The sequence below is a fragment of the Rhopalosiphum maidis genome, chromosome 1, assembly GCF_003676215.2.
Source record: "Rhopalosiphum maidis isolate BTI-1 chromosome 1, ASM367621v3, whole genome shotgun sequence".
NCBI lineage: Eukaryota > Metazoa > Arthropoda > Insecta > Hemiptera > Aphididae > Rhopalosiphum > Rhopalosiphum maidis.
Genome location: NC_040877.1, coordinates 57,098,825 through 57,119,751, shown reverse-complemented (window position 1 = coordinate 57,119,751; position 20,927 = coordinate 57,098,825). Strand labels below are relative to the sequence as shown.

At 28.5% G+C, this 20,927-nt stretch overlaps 1 protein-coding gene across 2 annotated transcripts; it reads right to left on the bottom strand.

Annotated features, from left to right (window-relative positions):
• Positions 1-4,358: 4,358 nt before the first annotated feature.
• LOC113550557 (facilitated trehalose transporter Tret1-like) lies at positions 4,359-19,281 on the bottom strand. 2 transcript variants are annotated; one of them, XM_026952479.1, is made up of 7 exons: positions 18,853-19,281; positions 12,854-13,015; positions 11,090-11,346; positions 7,395-7,708; positions 6,879-6,992; positions 5,702-5,991; positions 4,359-5,369 (listed from the first exon to the last, which is right to left on the bottom strand). In XM_026952479.1, the coding sequence occupies exons 2-7, from the start codon at positions 12,951-12,953 to the stop codon at positions 5,029-5,031; spliced, it is 1,416 nt and encodes a 471-aa protein (XP_026808280.1). In that variant the 5' UTR covers positions 12,954-13,015; positions 18,853-19,281; the 3' UTR covers positions 4,359-5,028. The 2 variants fall into 2 exon arrangements, with proteins under 2 accessions (XP_026808280.1, XP_026808281.1); XM_026952480.1 differs by lacking the exon at positions 18,853-19,281 and adding an exon at positions 12,628-12,693 and having other exon boundaries at positions 12,854-12,943.
• Between the last annotated feature and the right edge of the window lie 1,646 nt (positions 19,282-20,927).

Sequence of the window (20,927 nt, the reverse complement as noted above, 5' to 3'; positions counted from 1 at the left end):
ATTCGTAGGTGATATTGTGATAATTGTAAATTAATTAGGAATTATTAGGTGTTATTACATAGGTGTATTGTAAATGATGAAATACGTTTAAGAAGTATTAAAAAATATAATATATATAATAACTTTAGAAACTTAAGCATTTATGATTATTTTTCCAAAAGTTCTATCAATCGTTTTGTATTTCCATGCAATGAGCTCAAAATCAGGCAGTTTTATAGCAAATAGCAAAAAGAATGCCATTATACGATAAAATACTAATTTTTCAATTATATTTTCACAAACAGTATGATTTTACAAAATTATTAAAACATCATAAAAATATGTAATATATCAGCTCTTATTATTTGTGCAGTGAAGTCACAGTTGGACAATCTATAATCTATATTAGGTATAATGCTTATTGTAATAAATATTTGTATTTGGCTAAACGCCTACACAACATTTGAGCATTTCACCCATAAACGCTACTCATTAATAGAAAACAATATCATAACACGATTGAACAAATAATAACTATAGATACCCTGAGATGTGTTGTTACACGTATGGGCAATGGCACCGCAAACAGTTGGGCAAATGAGAGGGGGTATTCATTTTTGAGTCTTATGGTATAGTATGAAGATTGACGATTTTTATTGCACTTATATGGTCTTGTGTCATATCTGTTTGTATGTTATATGGTCACGGTAATAGAAGTGTAGATTGTATACTACCCAAAGCTGTGTGGACACAATTCGTATAGGTATGATTATAACTACGTCTTACAAGCGCGTAATACCGTAAATTTATACTTAGGAGTTAACGTTAACTTTGATTTCTTTTAATAATGTATAAGAGTAATTAATAGTAACTATTGTATAAAAATATACAATGTAAGGGGGTCATATTTAAGAGGCTTAATAAGTTGTATGAAAAAAGGTTTTCCAGGCCATCAGCCGCTCAGTCACATAACCGATCGACCACATCCTACCCATTCGTATACATCTTTCCATCTCTATAACCAAAGCTGTACTAAACGGACAAACGGTTAATAATAAATAATATATCATAAAGTTAGATAAATCAGCATAATTACACCAGTCACATAACCCCCTCTCCCAAAAATATCGTCGTTAACACAATCACACGCACTCTATAAATGTTGCTGTCGTCACCTCCAAATCTCACACTTTATTCTTATTTTAGATCCTGTTTACATGCGTTATCCGTAAATAAGGGCTAAAACCACATCTTAGGGCCGCTCTAGTGTGGTGCGGCCCTTAATCGAAATCCTTTTAACTCGTCTCTTTCGCCTCTAATATTAAAACGTCTAATACAATAATAGTCGATGTTATAGAGATCAACGAAAATATATAATATATACACAGATTACAGACATCCGGTAAATCGTCGTCAATAACACCCACACATGCCACCGCTATCACCGATTTTGATTTTCATTAAATCGTTAAATAAATTATCTAAAAACCGTCGATAGATAATTTATACATAGCTAACAAATAAAAATACTACTCGAGAGATGACACCATTCAAGAGACGTATTTTTTTAAGGAAAAATATCTCATGCGGCTGTGATCAATAACGGTTTACTGTGCACTAAATAACTGTTGATGTTTTTTTATTCGATGGTCTCGTGTGTGTGACGATTTTTTAATGCATCTTGATGGCTGTCGTAAAAATATTACAGTTGCTCAATGTACGACACCTATGATTTGAGTGCTCGATTACAATATTCTAATCGGTCGTTTTTTGGAATAGATGGCGCTATCTATATTATGAGAAATAATCTATTATTATTAAATTATGACTCCTATTATAAGATTCCTTAATTTTATGACGATCTGCAGTAGCATAGGCAGCATTTGAGAAAGTGTGGAGAATGAAAATAATTGTTCCTCTCAGACATTTACCGAGAGGGCATACTTTCGATATTTTTTACACTGTGTTACTTTTTTTAATAATAAAAAAATATTAATGGTTCATGGAAGTGTAATAAATAATAATAGTATAAAATATGCACAAGTATATTTATATTTTTTTTTTTAAATGAAAATTTATTAATATATTATGATCGAATGATAAATAATATAATTTTTATTAAAATTCGATTTGCTATGTTCTATAATTTGATTATTAGTCGAGTTTTTTAATCTAAGTTGTTTTTTGTATTGTTTAAAATGTTAGTTTATAATACTATTAAAAAAAAAAATCAGTTTTTATTTATAGATGTGCACAATAGATAAATAAATAACATAAAATATTTACTAAAATAGACATAAATTACATGTATGTTAAAATATGGTTTTTATTGTTTTTAAACTAATAATATTTAATGGACATTCACATCTAAAACCATTATTGATAAACTTATTTTTAAAATCAGCCATTTTACTAACCCACCTGTATATTTTTAGTAAATCTCATAATTTATAATATGGTATATATTAAAATACAGGATTATATTAATAATACAAAGTTTTTTTACATGGCCGCTTGTATTTAGACGGTAGAGGCCAGGGGGTGACGATAGCTTAGCTACTTAGGTAATGAGTAAAGTTAAGTTAGCTTCTATATTACTATTTACTATTAAACAATTTAACCTAAATTTATATACCTATTGAGTTTTGTGATAGAATTAATTACTGAGTTACTACTCAGTATAACCTAATATTGTTTCTAGCTACCAGCTAAACCAGCTAATATGCACGGTTTCGTATAATCTTTAATACAAAATGTGAATTATAGATCAAATAAGATGTTTTGATTCGTATTAAACACCTTTAACTTTAACATATAATAAATTTCCATTTAGAATAATGTTTTGAATAACTCCATATTTTGTTGACAACTCGAGTTGTCTATTTTACGATCACGAAGATAATATTATTAAATACTATATGCACCGAACTCATATGCCATATGAAACGATCGCTTCATTTTTTAAATAGGCGGGCGGGTGTGTACAGGTGAGTTCTAGGAGTTAATGAATTAATAGAGTAAAATAAGGTTTTATATATATTATAATTAATACCTGCTGATAGCGTGCGACATAGATGTTAGAAGTCAAATAAAGAACAATTTTAGATTTCGTTTCACAAAAAAATTTCTGGTTTGGCGCCACTGAATATACGACTATATGTATCGTAATATATTGTTATTATGCAATATCGTAAACTACTCATATTATCAATTGTAAAATTGAGAAAAAAAATAGCGAAACATAAAATTTGATTCATATTATCGTAATAAATTATTTAGTTAGTAAAATACTTACACCAAATCAAATTAGATAGTAAAAAATGTACACATGAATGTTGAACGTTGTATTCTATACGTCTAAAAATGACTAGGTTGTATATTTACTATAATTAATGTTTAATCCATGGTTCCGCTTATTATTATTCTCGTGGAGTGTAGTAAAAAATGATTTCCCCACGGGGCGCCTGAAGCAATATTTTCAACAGAACGAAATATTATTATTTTTATGTTTAGGTATAAGTACCTTTTTTTGCTGACGCTAATTCGCCTAGTTTTAATATTACCGATTCAGTTGTCGTCAATCATAGATTTATTTATAATATAATATAGTTATAATATCATTATACGAGTGTTGTAAAATATATAATGGAAAATCGTTAATTTGATGTACAGCTATGGTTTACAGGAACGAAGAGATACAACACGCGACCGACACCCACAACATAATATGATATACGTTATGCTATACTATGCGATTTACCTAAAAATAATAGATAGGTACTTATCTATATTATTAAAATAATAATAATAATAATTCATTAAATATAGAATACTGTGTGTTCGTTAAATTATAGTGACTTATTTACTATGGGTTTATCTTTTGTATGATAGTATTTTTTGTTTCTTCTTCATTATTTTGGTTAGATCGATTAAATTTAACGACCGTAAATAATAAAATTGTATAATACTACGAGGTCGTAATCTGCTTATCGCTTCAAACCACACACGCGTGCACTAATATTGTACGATTATATTTTATTCTCAGTAATTCTCTGTTCAATTTGGTTTCTTGTTAATTATTATATATATATATATATATATATATATATATTCCATACATTCAATTCAATAACATCGGTAAAATATACTACACTATCGATAAAAACTAAATTGTTACTTTTTTTTTTTTTGCTCATTAAAAACCCATGGCGGCTCGGGGTCAACACAATTATAATAATATTAATGAGGTAAAAACCACCTATTAGATTTGTTGGTTTTAAATATAAAAAAATATAGTTTTTTAATCATCAAAAAAGTACATCATATAATACCTTAATCATACAAAAAACGAGTATATAATAATATTATGTTTAATAGTTATTAAAATTACGTGCATTTTAATCTTAATGATGTTTTAACACGTACACATAGGACATATTTTACAGAAAAAATTACATTATATTAGGTATACAAATTTTATACAGAAGCTAATCGTTTGCTTTGGTAAATAGTACGTAGCTCACAATAATATAGTATAATTTTAACATCATAAATACTTGGAAATAAGTCTATATTTTATCACAAAGTTTTTTTTTTAAATTACTATTATTTTTTTTATTAACGCAACCATTGTTTTGAATATTGCATTCATGTAATAATTAAGTGCTGTAAATATACAAGGTATATCGAGATCGAAGATGAGACAGTTTTACATTACATTTAAATGTGTCAGATCATTGTGATTTACCACGTATAGTGTGTATATAAACCCGAGCGACGTCTCAAGTTTGAAATACTTTCTCCGCCCGAGGGGGGGGGGGCACCATTTTGCAAGATCACCATTAGTTACGCCAAAGATCGCGAATATATTTTGGCTACCCAAATTTACCGTCAGTGCGATCCATCGACATTACACTGACTTCGATCAGATGACGGTATGGTGGCAAATTATTGTGCTGTTGTCGACATTTCGCTTTCGTCGTGGTGGTATGGCTTGTGAAATGTATTTGTAGCCCAACAGCGGATGTTGCTAATATTTATTAGGTCAACCTAGCCGATCAGGTCGAGGTGGATCTGTTCACGGCTTTTGTTGTTGGTCTCGGGTACATAGAACAGCACGAATAGGAACCCGGCGGCCGAAAATGCGGTAAACAAACACCACAACAACACGGGATTTGCCTCGACAAGGATCTTGAATGACTTCATGATGACAAACGACAGGGTCCAGGAAAAGGATGCGGCCAAGGATTGTATGCGTCCACCGTACAATGCCGGTGACAGCTCGGTACTTATGAACCACGGGATGGGTCCCAGGCCCAACCGGAAGGCAGATATGAACATGCATAGGATGAACAGCAGAGATATCCTCCACGGCGAGTCCGTTTGTGTTTCTGCGTACATAATAATATGTGCATAAAAATCCCGAAGGGCACTATTTATGATTTTTTTTTCACGGTATTTATAAAAAATTATAATGTTTAGAGGTATTGATGATGTTCTATTTAGAAAATCTTCGATCGAATTTACTAGAATTCGATTTAAACTCAAAATTATCATGTAAGTGAGAGAAATAGTCATATTATACTATTATGTAGGATTCGTTTCATATTATGTGGTTCCGATTTCTGATTCGACGTGACATTTTAGAAAATATTATGCCGGCCACATTGATCGGTGAAGTATACGTTTCGAAATGTACCAATAACAATAAAATCGCACTCACCGTTTTCTATAAGACTGAAGTAAAGAACCAATAGGACGAGGCACGTAGTAATGACCGCCGATGAGATCAATAGCAGAGTTCTCCGTCCGACTTTGTCAACGAACATAAATGAAACCCCAGAAGTGACTAGTTGGAATGTGCCGACTATGATGCACGCGGTGTTCGGTTCGATGGTAGACCCGGACATTTTGAATAAAGTGGACGAGTACTGGATCACACCACCGGCGCCGGACATTCGCTGAACGAACACTAGACCGAAAGAAATCATTGTCACTTTCGCTAGAAATTTCCTGAAAACGTTTGTAAATCCTCTTTAGAATTATTGTAAAAAACATGAACCTTATACATCGTTTTGTATATTTGCGACTATAATAGTGATTCCATCATAATCAAAGGTAAGCTGTAAGTCGTTAATTTTTGTTAATTTACTAAATTAAGTTACATTTTTTCATGAAAATAATAATTAAGTTAAGGTAAAAGTTTTTTATTGACCGCATTTATGAATGTATTATGTACTCTAGGGATAGAAAAATAATTGTTATTATTTTAGTTTTAGTATACGTAAGATAATAAATAAAAAGCGAACACACCGGACTTTATTATGAACAATTTTTTTTCAATCACTGCGTAGAAAGTTGATTTTGTTTGTCTGTATTATCATAAATTAGGTCCATCGTTCCGATTTCATTGTTATCAGCTAACATTAAAAGACTTTTCGAACGTTATCATCGACCAGGGAAATATAAACTAAATTTTTATTAGGTCGACGAGTGTTTAGGAATATCTAAACCTAACTCTAACATGCTATAACCTATCTGATATTCGATAGACCATGTGATTGAAAGCTGATACCATAATTGAATTATACTGATATTGATATATATTATATATGTTATTAAATGGTATACTTTTATCACAGAACGCACCCTTCCGAAAAAAAGAAAGAAAGAAAAATAAAACCCTAACAGTATATTGGCATAAAATTAATATTAGGATTTAAATGATCATATACGAGTACCGGAGTACACGTAGTTTGTTAGGGTTTTATATCTTAAATTATTGTACTATGTCGTATCACTTACAATTGAGTTACCGAGTAATATCGCGACGTGTAATATGTTAATATCCGTTAATATAATAGAAATAAATAAACGGTAAAAAAAATAATTGTTTTTACTTGTTTTCGGCACTCATCTTTCCACTGCGATCAAATAACTCATCGTCGTGACATTTGGATTTTTCTATTTTATCGAACTCGTTTTTGACATTGAATCGCCTACCTCTTAACCATCTGTAAACACCAAACTACGGTTCAATAAAACGCGCGTTAATTCAAAATAATCAGTTTATCTTACTCTAACCTTAACTTGAAATTTGTCTGGATAAAAATAAAGTAAAAAAAAAAAAAAAAAACAAAAATGGTATTAAACAATTCGATGAAAATGTGATTTCCTGACATCGCCAAAGTCCCCGGGCTACGGGAAGTGTTATACATTATTGTGCACTCGACCGGCTGCGATCTAAATACAGTAGAATCCGCTTATTCGGGACACCGCGTAAAGGAGACGGCCGCTTAATGGGGACAGGCTGCACAGTTCCGAACGAACGTATCGGTTAATCGGGACAAACGTGTCCCAATCAAGCGGATTCTACTGTACACAACAAACGCATATCGCATGATATTCATACTGACCTCAACGCCGATGCCGCCCGTTCGTACCGGCCCGCGTTGTACAGGTAGACCGGCGACTCGGGCACGCACGAGAACAGCAGCACGAACACGACCGGCACCATCGAACACGCCAGGCAGAACTGCCGCACGCCCTGCAACACCGTCCTGGCCACGTACGCGTACAGTATGCCGGCGCACAGCATGAAGTCCAGGAACACGCCGGTGCGGCCGCGTAGCGCGTCTGACGACACTTCGCGGGCGTAAAGCGGCACGGCCACGGTGGTCGCGCCCACCGCTAACCCGCACACGAACCTTCCCAAGCATTCCAGGAGCATCTGAAAATCGGCGAAAACGTTGTACGTTGTATCGTATTTGTTGTTAAGGTATACGGCCCAGCCAGTAAGGCGAATCGGCCCCGTTTGTTGCGAACTGCAGTACCGGATTTCGTGGAGGTGCGGAGACCTCAATAATGTTCTGGACTTTTAAAAGTGATGAATTATCAAGCGTATTGAATATATTAAATTGTCACCGAAAAAATAAACAAATTATTAGCCAATAAACGACCGCATATATTTGAAATGTTTTCTTTTTAAAAACCTTTTTTGACTTTTATTTAATACCGACAAAAAAATAGATAACGCATAGAATCACTTACGACTTTAAAAGTAGAAATATGTCTTGACTGGTTTTAAGAATCATCGAATATTAGTTTAATTTCAGCCGGCCTTTAAGACTTAAATTCAGCACTGGTTGCAAAATTTATTTCAAAAATATAGGTGTACGTATTTTATAAATTAATTATAGTCGTGACACGTGTTGATTTGGTTTTTAAGTCAGTACACACTAGACAAAAACAATTTATAGTCACGTTTTCAAAATTTTAATTTTTAACTTCCTCCGAAAATATACTAAGCTTAGACATTTCAAAACACTGAAGTATCGTTTGTTGCTTTATCTGAGTGAAATATTTGAATGAATAGGTACTGCACGGAAACGTAGATTTGTAATTAGTAATTACACACTACATTCGACAAAACTATTGGGTTCACGCAGTTCGCGGCGTACACAAATATACTTAAAAATTAAATTCGAAAGATATTCGGATTATACTGTAAAATATTATTTTTCTAATTTTCTTATATAAGATGACCGTTGAGGTACAAGTCGATTATGAAAATCTTTGTACATGACATAAAAACAATTATATGTAAGCGATGTAAATAATTACGAAAAACATGCGATTTAAAATCATCGACGTATTTTATTGTGTTTCGCAAATAGAAATTCATAGTAAAATATTACCGAGTAAAATTTCTGTAAACGACATTGTGTTTGTTGATGAGAATGATAAATTGTGTTAACGAGTAATTATGCATAACAAAAAGATACCATCATCGTCACCTTAACCGGAAAATAAGTGAGCAAAATTAACATAAAATCATAGCATGTGGATAAACGTTTTGTTTATTTTACCTGGAGCAAGGCAATTACATTAATTCCTGAAATAAAACGGCACATGAATAAATCATTATACATTATAATAAATTATTATGTCGTAATTAGTATTAAACAAAAGTAAATGGGATTTATGTAAAGTAAACAAAAGTATATGCTAAAGAAAACTGAAAGCCATTGACGTCGATAAACGGTCGTAAAATATTCGACTCGATCTATCCCTCGTATTTATCATATTATTCCAATTTTAGAGGTAACACGTGTGTGTTCGAAGTTGATTACCATCGTCTATTGTATTGTCATTATTCTGGATGACTGGTTTTTAGTAGGTATACATAAAATATATTGCTGTCCGAGTGAAATTATACGGAAAATTAAACTACTTATTATACTAGCGTGTGATATTATATATGGTGTACGTCATGTTGTGTGGGTAAATTAAGGATAGGTGTCAAACGATTATGAAAATTAGTAATTACTAAAATGTTTTAAAAAATATTCTTCAACTGTTTTACGATTATTGCATCAATTATAATGCAAATTAGTACCTATTACCTATACGTATGGTAATATTAATAATATTATATTTTGTCGTTATAATAAAATAACCACAAACCACATTGTTTATATGTAACTATGTTAACTTCTTAAATTTTTTAATAAATGCGATAACTTTATAACAATGAATATACCTACGGTCAAACAAGACTTTGGGTACCTATAGTGCCAAGTATAATATTCGTTTAAATACGGAAATAAATTATGAAATGCGATAACGTTCGGTAAAATATAAATTGTTTGATATATAGTATTATCTAATATAAGCATAGTACACCATCATGATGCAAAGATTGCAATATTTAATATTATTGCTATGTAATATAATATTATGTGCTTTATAAACCGTGAATCGTGTGGTATTTGAAAAACCACTATGAACTATATAGTTAGGTACATAAATTAAAGTTGTATGACTTAATAATGGATATCAAGTTTTTACTGCAGGTAATACACTATAGATAGGTTCTCAATTGATTTTGAATTTTGGTAGTACTCGGACCGCACATGAAAAATGTATGTGGTATTATAATTAGGTATATAACTTAAACGAGTTTAGTTTTTTTTACCAAAATATTAAGCTCTTTTTTTGATTTCAGAAACTATTAGTATACATTAATTATTAAAATTGATAATAAAATATATAAAATAATCTGGCAAAATAAACATAATTAAAATGTTATCATAATATCATACCTGCAATGTTTTGATTTGTTAGGTTATAGGATCACAGACAGTCGTAAGGTTAGGTTATAGGTTAGTATAGTTCGTAATAATGAGAACGAATATTAGTGTGTAAAATTAGAGCTCTCGAATTTAAATGTGAGTTAAAATGTATGTGACGCACGTGCTTTTTGTTCACGTGTACCCATTTAAAATTAAAAATTCGTAAATTGAATGCATGTATAATTAATTAGTAAATCACGGTTTTTATTTTATGTGTATTTAAAACAACATAATATTTATTAAATTAGTATGCCATTTAAAAAAAATATGTTAACAATGGCCGTAAAAAGAAAAAAAATTAAAAATATTTGTACCTAATGTTCTAAAAATAAATGTTACATAACCAGTATTATCGTAAAAAATTGAGACGTGTGAAGAAGCTACATCTGGTTTAACGGGTTTAAAATAAATAATTGATTACCGATCACCGCTGTGTAGATAACTATTGGAATTTGGAATATACTAAATGTATTGAAAATAAAATTCTACGTGAAATAAATTCACGTGTACGACGCGTAAATTTAACTACACGAGGAAATAGAGGTGTAAACTATACAAAAAAATTTGAGACACAACCATCACTATTTGTAAATTGCAATCGGTATAGAGTTGGCGATCGAATGTGACTGGTTAGATTTTGTAAACAAAATACAAATAGATGTACTGTGCATTTTTTTCCGTATATTTTTTTCAAACTACACTACCGAATTCCACGATTTATTATGACGATCAAACTTCTTTTTTTTATCACGATATATTATGTATCATACATAATATGTGAAAGTGATGTCTACATGTATGACTTATGAGTAAAAATTGAGTCATGAAAAAATACTCTACAGTGACTAAATTCAACTAGATACTTTTGAAAACGTGCACATCGAAATTAATAATTTTTCAAATCAAACACGGGTTAGAGACCGTTAAAGTATAGTTTTAATTCGAAAAAATAATTTAAGACATACACTCATACTCACGCTCTCTAATCGCAACAGACAAATTATCCACCCGGCTATCATGGGGATGGCTAGCAAAAGAAGGAACGATTTGCGGCCATACTTTTGACCCAAAAAACCAGCAGGCAATGCTCCAATCAGCGCGCCGAACACGTAAATCGATATGATCCACGATTCCTGTTCGGTGGACCATCTCTTCAAATCTTGGTCTGTAAAACTTCCTTCGGTCGGCGACCATCCTGCGATAACTGTACCCGCCGACAGCGACATCAACGAGGCTATACATAATGTAAATAATATAAAATTTAAAACATTGTTACAATGATTTTAATTTAGGACGAGTCAAATTTAAATTTCTATGTACTTTAAGTTAAGTTTTTTCAAACCTTTAAAAGTTTAACTATAACAAATTTTAAAGTATAGTATTAGTAAAATAAACGTTGATTTCAAACTATTAAAGATTTAACTTATACAATTTTTAAATCAAATTAGAAAAAAAATTGGCTAGCTATTACTTATTATAGGTACTAGATTAAGGAGTTTCATATACATTTAAAAATTTTTTCTGGTTATCATTATCGTATGCTTGTAGTAACTAGTACAAGTACATAATTTGTGATAAAATACTAAACATTTTTAGTGCATATTTTTGCATATTTTGATATTTTAGGGTTTAAAAGATATATTTTTTTATTATAAATGGATATTTTAAATTTATATTGCGTATTGATTTAATAGCTTATTAAAAATTAAGCACTTCGTAAATAATTTTCATGAATCAAAGTCAACACAATTATATTAACTACGAATTTGTTATAAAAACGGTAAAGACCAGACTAATTGTTATCTTAACGGTCAGTGGGTAGATTAAATTAGATTAGATCTATTATCTATATTAGCTGTATTATTGTTTTATATACATATATAGAGTGTCCCACAAAGATCTGTCAAATGAAATAATGAAATAACTTTTGTTCTAGTCAATATTTAAAAAAAATTTCTTTTAAATATTATAATTCATAGACACTAGCGCTACATTTTTATTGAGTTACAAATCGGCTATTTTGAATATTATGGAAATTTTTTCTATCAATTATTAAGTTTTTTATTTTCAGTATTAAAAAATACAAAAAATTATATAAAATATATAATACAAATGTTGCACAAGTGTCTATAAAAATTATAAATTTTAAATTATATTTAAAAGAAATTTTTTAAAATATTGATTAGAACAAAAGTTTATTCATTTGTCAGATATCCGTCGGATATCCGTATAAGTAAATAGAAAATTGAATAAAAAAATATTTTATAATATTTAATAAAATAATTTTAAGGCATACCTATTTAACTGTATATTTTTTATTTTTTATGCATATTTGATGGTTTTCAAGCTAAATTAAGACATTATATGACATAAAATATTGACAGCATGTACAATATTGACAAAAAAAAAAAAAAAAATCAAATTAATCTACTGTCATACATAAACATTTCGAACTCGACTATTCTCAGAATATTCAAACTGTTCGAGAAGTTCAAGTTCAAGTTCGAATGCTAACCTCAATTTTCCTTGAAAATTGAACTGTTTGGATTTCTTAAAGTTTGAAGAGTTTTCTCAAACCCATCTGTAATTTATTTTAATTAATTACATCGGTTAAGCGGTATCATTTATCTTTTGGAAATAAATACCAGTTAGTAAAATAATATCAGGTATTTTATTTCCCAAAAATATTAACTATAATATTATTTATGTATGAGTATATAACTGATTTAAAAATATCTTACCTAGAAAGCACGACAACAGTTGTCTGCGACAAGATTTTGCGTCCTGAGCCTCTATTGCTTCGACAAGTCTATCATTTTCTCTAAATATTTTTCTATTCATATCGCTTTATATAGTAACGTATTATTAACGGTGATATTTTAAGTCTCTTATTAGAATAAAGCCTGAAACATAAAAAATTACAGTGTTGTATTATACAGAGCTTGTATTCGTAAGTCGTAATTGTATAATATAATATAGCCGTTACATTTTTAACTCAAATACCAGCTACCTATTCAAATACTCGATAAAAATAAAAATTTTACATTTCATATATTTTAAGCTGTCAATGATAACTCAAAACACATAAAACATCATTTTTGAATTATTAATTGATTTATTAACATTATATATAAGCGTGAGTTTGTCATAGGCATTAAACGTTTAAAGGGATTATCTATTCTGGAAAGTATATAATATGCGGTCAAATGAAGCGGTTAATGAATGAAAGATTTATTTTTAAACACTGAACTTTTGTATGCGCAGTCGTATGTCAAAGAATATTATGGTCACTATTTTCAAACTAACAAAACTGATATAAAATAATACAAAATCGCATATCGTTTTTACTTTTAGTTGAAAAAACAATCATTGAATATCGATTCAATTAAAACACAATAAACTTGTTAATGAATAAAAATCTGTTTTCACAATTAAATCCTTCCAATCAAAACCCCACAGTTTTGTAAGCGATCAGGTCAAAATTATTGCCTTTTTATAGGGTAATAGGATTCCTGATGGAGTTTTCTTTGAATTTTCTATATTTATTACTTCATATTATGTCTGATACATATTAATTAGTCGTTTAGTAATCATTGACCAGCTGTTAATCGCAAGTTGGTCATTTAGACGTGTGTATGTGTGTTTGTGTGTGTGTGTGTGTATGTGTATGGTGTACTGCCGTTTATAGAGCAGAGTGTCATGTAAGTGAATTGGACACAGTACACGATATTGTATAATACAACGGTATCAAATTACATTCGACTTGCCAAGACTTTGATAATGCTATAACTTATTATTTTTCCAATTTAGTTTTAAACTACACTCAATGTTAAGTGTTAAATCACATACTGTTAGACTGTATCGTAAACATTAATAATTTTAAACTATTTATTTGTGTACTCTATTTTCTATTGTTGAATAGATTCGTTTCGATATTTGTACATAGGCAGCACACAATATAATTTGATCAAGTTTTCAGTGTTTAAAATATATCTAATCAACAGTGGTTAAACAATACATATTCAAAAATATATATTAAATAAAAACTATTATAATAAATTATGATTTCGTTTAATATTATTTATGGCGGTGAACTAGGAATACAATTAATCATAAAAATACGGCGAGTGTATTGTAAAATAAAAACAAGTTAAAAATTATAAATATTATAATATTTAGTATATATCTACTTAATAGTCTTTTTTAAATTTGAAAAAGAAGTATTGCAAAAGTCTTATCCCCCGATGGCAATCAAATAAAAAAAATATATTAATTCAACACCTTGGTCGAGTTATACAGAGGATTAGAGCTCTGCATTTTGCTAGTAAGAAATAACACATTGTATTAGGTTTATAGACTGGGAAACCGCTGAGCAGATTAGCGACCAACTATGCAACACATATATAATATATATTCCTTGAGAATCGGTGAAGAGTATTCATATCTTCGTATTTCAAACCTTAAGTATAAGGTTGCCATAAGTTTACTCACGCATGAATTTCGTTTTAACACATGAGAATCGAATATTTTTTGTTTATACCTTATAGGATGACCATTGGTTACAGAAAAAAAAGATACTTTTATAGAATCTATAAATATAGTCAAAAACTACGCACGACCGATTTTGATGAAAATTTCAAAAATAATTTTGAGAAATATCAAGAAAGCTTGAAGCGTAATTTGAACGACGTTAATAAATATAGCGAATTCTATTTCCATCATTATTCATAATGATCGAATTAATTCATAAGTTGAATTATACCGACGCCAATTTGATTGTGAAATGAGGTACTTATACTAAAACCAAGGTATAATAATATTGTGTTTTATATATTTTGTTAATTTTTCCCCGGGTGAAGTCGTATTATTATACGACTAGCTATATACGCGTCATATAAGTATAATAATAATACATAATACAAAAAACGGAATTTTTTAATTTGTGTCTTATTATTATATTACAGACTTTTCTAAGCCCGAGTAATATAAGTTGCTAAAATTAGTAAAATTATTTGATAGGATAAAAACACACAAAAAAAACGTTGTTTTGTTACCGATATCGCAAAAGACGAAAAACAAGTACTTAAAAAATAGTCGAAAACACAATAATGTAAAGTATCACAATTAATAAAGTGAATCGTTGTATCGTAGTTATTACGTATTAAACTACTTAAACAATATAATATAATCAATAAAATGACATCATAAAAATTAATAAATGCCAATAATATCATTAATATAAATGATGCGCGTAATATACATGTATTATGTCAGGTATTAAATTAATCATTTAGTTAAAGTCTATCGTAAACCTATTTTATATGTATAATAGTATAAAATTATTAATGTATAACGATTGAATCACATAAAAAAGTAGGTATATACGATGTGTCGACAAACTACGTAATTATAGTTATTCGTATAATACAAATATACAACCATCGAATTGTATTTGATTTTTTTTTGCACTTGATATTTTTTGATTCGTTACATTAATGTTATTAATTATCATGTAAATATCTATATCATATCTAATAATTTTCATTATATTAATATATTACAATGAATTAAAATATAAAATAATACAAAATCTAAGGCAAATAAAAATACTGTTAACATATTTGTCAAAAACTTTTATTAGACAGAAATAAGAATATTTACAAACTTCAAAATTAGGAAAGTGCATGCGCCAGCTGAAATAATACTTTTGAAGTGTATATAGCGTATTATGTAACGACATTTTAAACAAGTACTAACAATTTTTATACGGGATTTTTAAAAATCATAAAAAGACATTATATTTTTAATTATACTAGTTAAGTTCACGGATGTCTATTAAATCGAAGAGAAAATGCATTGATAAAATATTACTTAACATATTAGAGTATATTATAAATGTTTTCCAAACACATGACAATGTATTATAATTATTCACTCAAAGACAGTTTTTCAAACGTATTATAGTATTTTTTACAAAATGTATAATGCTCAATTAACTAGCATAATATATACGTTTGTCGTTTGATATTGCTCAATCATTCATGTGACAACTTTGTCGTGTATTTCTTACGGTGACATTCTTTTTACTACCATGATAATATTAGCATGTTATGATTGCACTTATCGCATTTTAGTGTTTTGCTATATGAGTATAATTAGACAATAGGTATTTAACTAATGTATATTATCGTCGGTACAGGGGCTGCTACGGTGAAATCGGCAATTTTCGATTAGTTATCTATTATTTAAACTTTGTACATGATATGCAATATTTTATACTTATAGAACATTGTTGCATTTCAATAGATTTTTATACGATTCAATATTTTATGCCATCATTTAGAACGTAAATATTTTAATTTTTTGCGATAGTTTTCAGAATTTTTTTTTTTACTGTCTTATAAAATAGTATGTGCGCATAGGCGCTGTAATGGGAAGGGGTCAGTTGCACCTCTTTGGATTTCCAGGGGAAAAAAATATTTAAGAAAAAAATGTAATGTTTGTAAAAATATTTTATTTTACATAATTATCAACGTATTATTTACCTTTTAAATAATAATTATAAATGCCTAGAATTGTTTTAATATAATTTGAAAACATATTCCTATATATATAAGCATTATTTAAACAGATATCCTGGCGATGGCGTCTATATAATATGTATGTACGATAAACGATAATGAGAATAACTGCAAAACTTCAGAAATAAAAAGTATATTACTATAAAAGCACTTCTAAATAGTAAAGAAACTCTTTAGTTGTTTAATAGTTGTAAATATTTATTTTACTAATTTATAATATAGATAGGTATTACTAGTATTAGTTATATTAAAAATCAATAGGTATTTAATTTATTATTTCACATGAATGTATACAATATTCATTTTGTTGTTTATTATTAATATATTATAAACCAGTAAATTAATTTTTCATAATTATTAAGCAACAAACCAAATATTTTATACAGGCATGCAGAATAATAAATTTAAAATAACGATTTTAGAAAAATTCTTTATTTATATGCTGAGTATGCTGTGATCATGGTCGGTAAGACGAGGCACGACCAACCAGTGTGGTAATGTCAACAATTAACATACACGAATAAACAGATAATGAGTAGAATACAATTATATTTTTTTGCAACGGAATTTCGTAATAACAACTCGTAACCTTATTTAATAGAAATGTGTGTATTAACTATTGGCATCACCAAAATAAATATTTAGATATAATTTAATTTAAATTGATATTTTAAATTATTCAACAAGTTATTTACTGTAGCATTACTTAGTAGAAAATATACGGAGGCATTTCTAACAGTTTTTCATTCTATATAAATTCAACATTTTACTATCCGTTTAGTTTTTAAGTTAAATTTAACACAGGAGCATCATACCACCATATGAAAGCAAATATTAGTGGCGTATTTAGGATTTTATCGAGATCAAAGAGGGTGATATGACTAAAACTGTCAATGCCAAACATATCAGCATTTTATTGTTTACCGACAAAGTGCTGATAAAAAAAACCCACAAATATAAGCTAAGGGGGGGGAGGTCAAGGGAGGAGATATATCTCCCAAATCTCCCCCCGTAATTACGCCACTAGCAAAAATCATATAAAACCCATTATAGTGGTCTTATATGATTATTATTATTATAGTGGTTAACGAAATTCGAAATATTTGGAAAAATGTAATACAGTAATAATAGTATAATTAGTGCATAGTGCATTATTGTAAGTATAAAATAAAAAGCTCGTAGAGTAAAAAAAAAAGCCCCTAAAATTCAAATAAAGATGATATTGATTTGTGTATGATTAGATATTCCTTATACACAGATATTAACGTTTTCAGTAGATTCCAATAAAAAAAAAATAGAAATCTTAGTAAATTAAGGTTAGGGTTATAAGCTATTATACTTACTACTTATTATATTATTATCTATACTAAATAATAACTATTTATATATAATTTAATTTAATTTATCAATGGGGTTAAACTATTAACTAGATAATTATTAATAAAATAAACGTACGATCAAAACTTCCGGTTAACCCATATTATGGCAAAATGTCGTTATAAATCTTAAACAGACATAATACATTCATAGAACTTTACCAATAAATACGTATTAATAGGTACTATACTGTCTATAGTCATGATTGACGAGTGCTGATTGAAAAGTGATGAATCAGACTTTCGATTGTAGTTTGTACTGAAAATCTATTTTTAGATTGTAATGGTTTTCATTTTAATAACAATTATACACAGAAATGTTAATACTTAGTAAAATATTTCTTATTATAGTACTACACTACTATTATCAATACACAATTGTACGTAAAATAATAAATTATTTATAGCATATTATTATATTTTATTATACTTGTGGATGAATAAATAATATATATACATATTATGTATATATTTAAACAGCGTTTCAAAAAGTTAAGTTTCTATGCTTATTAACCTGCAGTTAACACTAAACTAATCAAAGTATACAACATAAAAATAATAGAATCAGTTTAGACGTATCATCATAGAAAAAATAATTTGTTACGAGTTTTTGTAGTCTCGCAAAGCACGATGAACAAAATAGTGACGAAAGCAACGTTTTTCGTGGTTTTTAACGACAAACATTGCTCGTTTTTGAAAATATAATTGTACATCGAGTTATTAGTTTTTTTGTGTTTTGTACATACCTACATATATAAAAAAACCATGTAGCATAATAAATACCTTTAAAAATATGCGTTAACCACTGACCACTGATAACACCGTTCGTGATATTATTCCAATATTCTTCGACCAATTTAACTGCGTTATATCGAGTGTGTAATTAAAACAATGTAAAAATACACTAATTGCTTTACAAAACTGTTCGGATTTTAAACCAACGGTATGACAGAAAACGTTATACAATATTGATACTAATTACTAGACAATATCGAGGAGCTTGATGTCTTAAACTATATATCATTGCGATGCACTTGATGTTGTCGCCATCGCCACAACACTGAGGCTGGTTTCGCGTAAAGGTATAAGACGCATAGAAAATATAACGCGCGGATCGTATGCCAGCTAAACAATGTAACACTATATTAAAATTATTAACCAGTTTGTATATTACTATGCACTTCACCAATCTCGGTTCGGAGTAAACTATGATACACGTTATGTAATAACATTATTTTATCAATAATTAAAAATTATATATATAACTCGTGTATATAATATGCGCGTGACCTGTAGATATATTTTGATTTTTTTTTTTATCGCCATACATTATATTAGCGCAATGTAATACTATACCGTCTTCGCCGTACAAATCACCACAACGTTTGGGATCAGGTGGGTATTAGTTTTTATCTAGAAAAAGATAAAAACACAATTAAAATTTATCTAGATGTTCAGATAAAAGATAACTCGAATCTAAATCTATATTTGTTTAAACAAAGAAGATTGTGATGAACATTTTTTATGTTTAGTAAATATAGATACAATTTTAAAGCGCTCAAAGTCCTTAACCATATATGATTAAAACATCACGGTAACTGATAAGGAGAAAATACAAAAAAGGATTTTTAAAAACTAATAAAAAAATATTCATTTATGCAATGGTATTTAATTTATCCTTTTTATGATGTATTTATTTTGTTTTAATTAATCTAGCATACAGGTATAAATGTATATTGTATCGTTAAATATATTTTGTATACTGGTCATATAAATACATTTTTCATATTTTCGTTTATTCTTTATATTTATTTGTGTTGTTGTTTGAGTAAATACAATTTGATCTGTTGATAGTCAACAATGGGCTAGTGTATTACTTATTGTTTTTTCTGACCTGATTACTTTTAAGAAATAAAAATTTGGAATTCAATAAACACGGCGATAAAATATATTTTGAAGGATACACTTAAATAATACAAAGTACTATGATAACAATTTCTTTTCACTTGGAAATTTTCCACCAAAAATAACTAATTGTCTTAGAACACTATAAGGACTATTATTTTGAGAAGTCAACTTTCTTCGACAATAAAACATGCTTAAAGATATTTTAATTTATTTTTGTCTTATTATCATTGGTATTTTTTCTGTTCTTTTTTTCCTTGATTTTTTTTTTATTTTATTCTTTTTTTTCTCATTATTTTTTCTCGGTTTGTTTTCCGTGATTCGTTATGACACAAATTAAATTTAAATTATTTTTTCTTTTGTGTTTAACTATTATTATTACTGAACACAGAATTGGAATGTATAAAGTTTATTATACATTATTAATATTACACATTATGTCTATTATTTTAAATGATATAACTATTATAAATCTGCAACAAATTTTTTAATCAATTTAAAAATAATTCTATAGAAGACATTATCATATTTAGTGATGTTGATACTTGGATACCAATGACATATGAATTAAATTACCATAATTTCTTGTTTAGTCAAATAAAAATACAGTCTAATTATAGAATCAGTATTAAATTTATTGCTTAATGCTTTTTATCTTATAAAAAGGTTATACTTAATAACTATGCAAAAAATACATTTTTAACTTTTTATTTTTTCTATCGCATATTAGGTAGTATATTAACTCTTTATTATACTTGTTATATAAATCATAGTACAACTACCTAACATATTATCTATTCGTAACATTTGTGTTTAAGAATTCACAATAATTCGTAGAATATTACAATTTTAAATACATATTCTGTATGTTTAATTAAACATACTACATAATTCATAGATAAATATGTCAAATCTTTTATTTGATTATCAAAATTTAAAATTAAATTCAATAC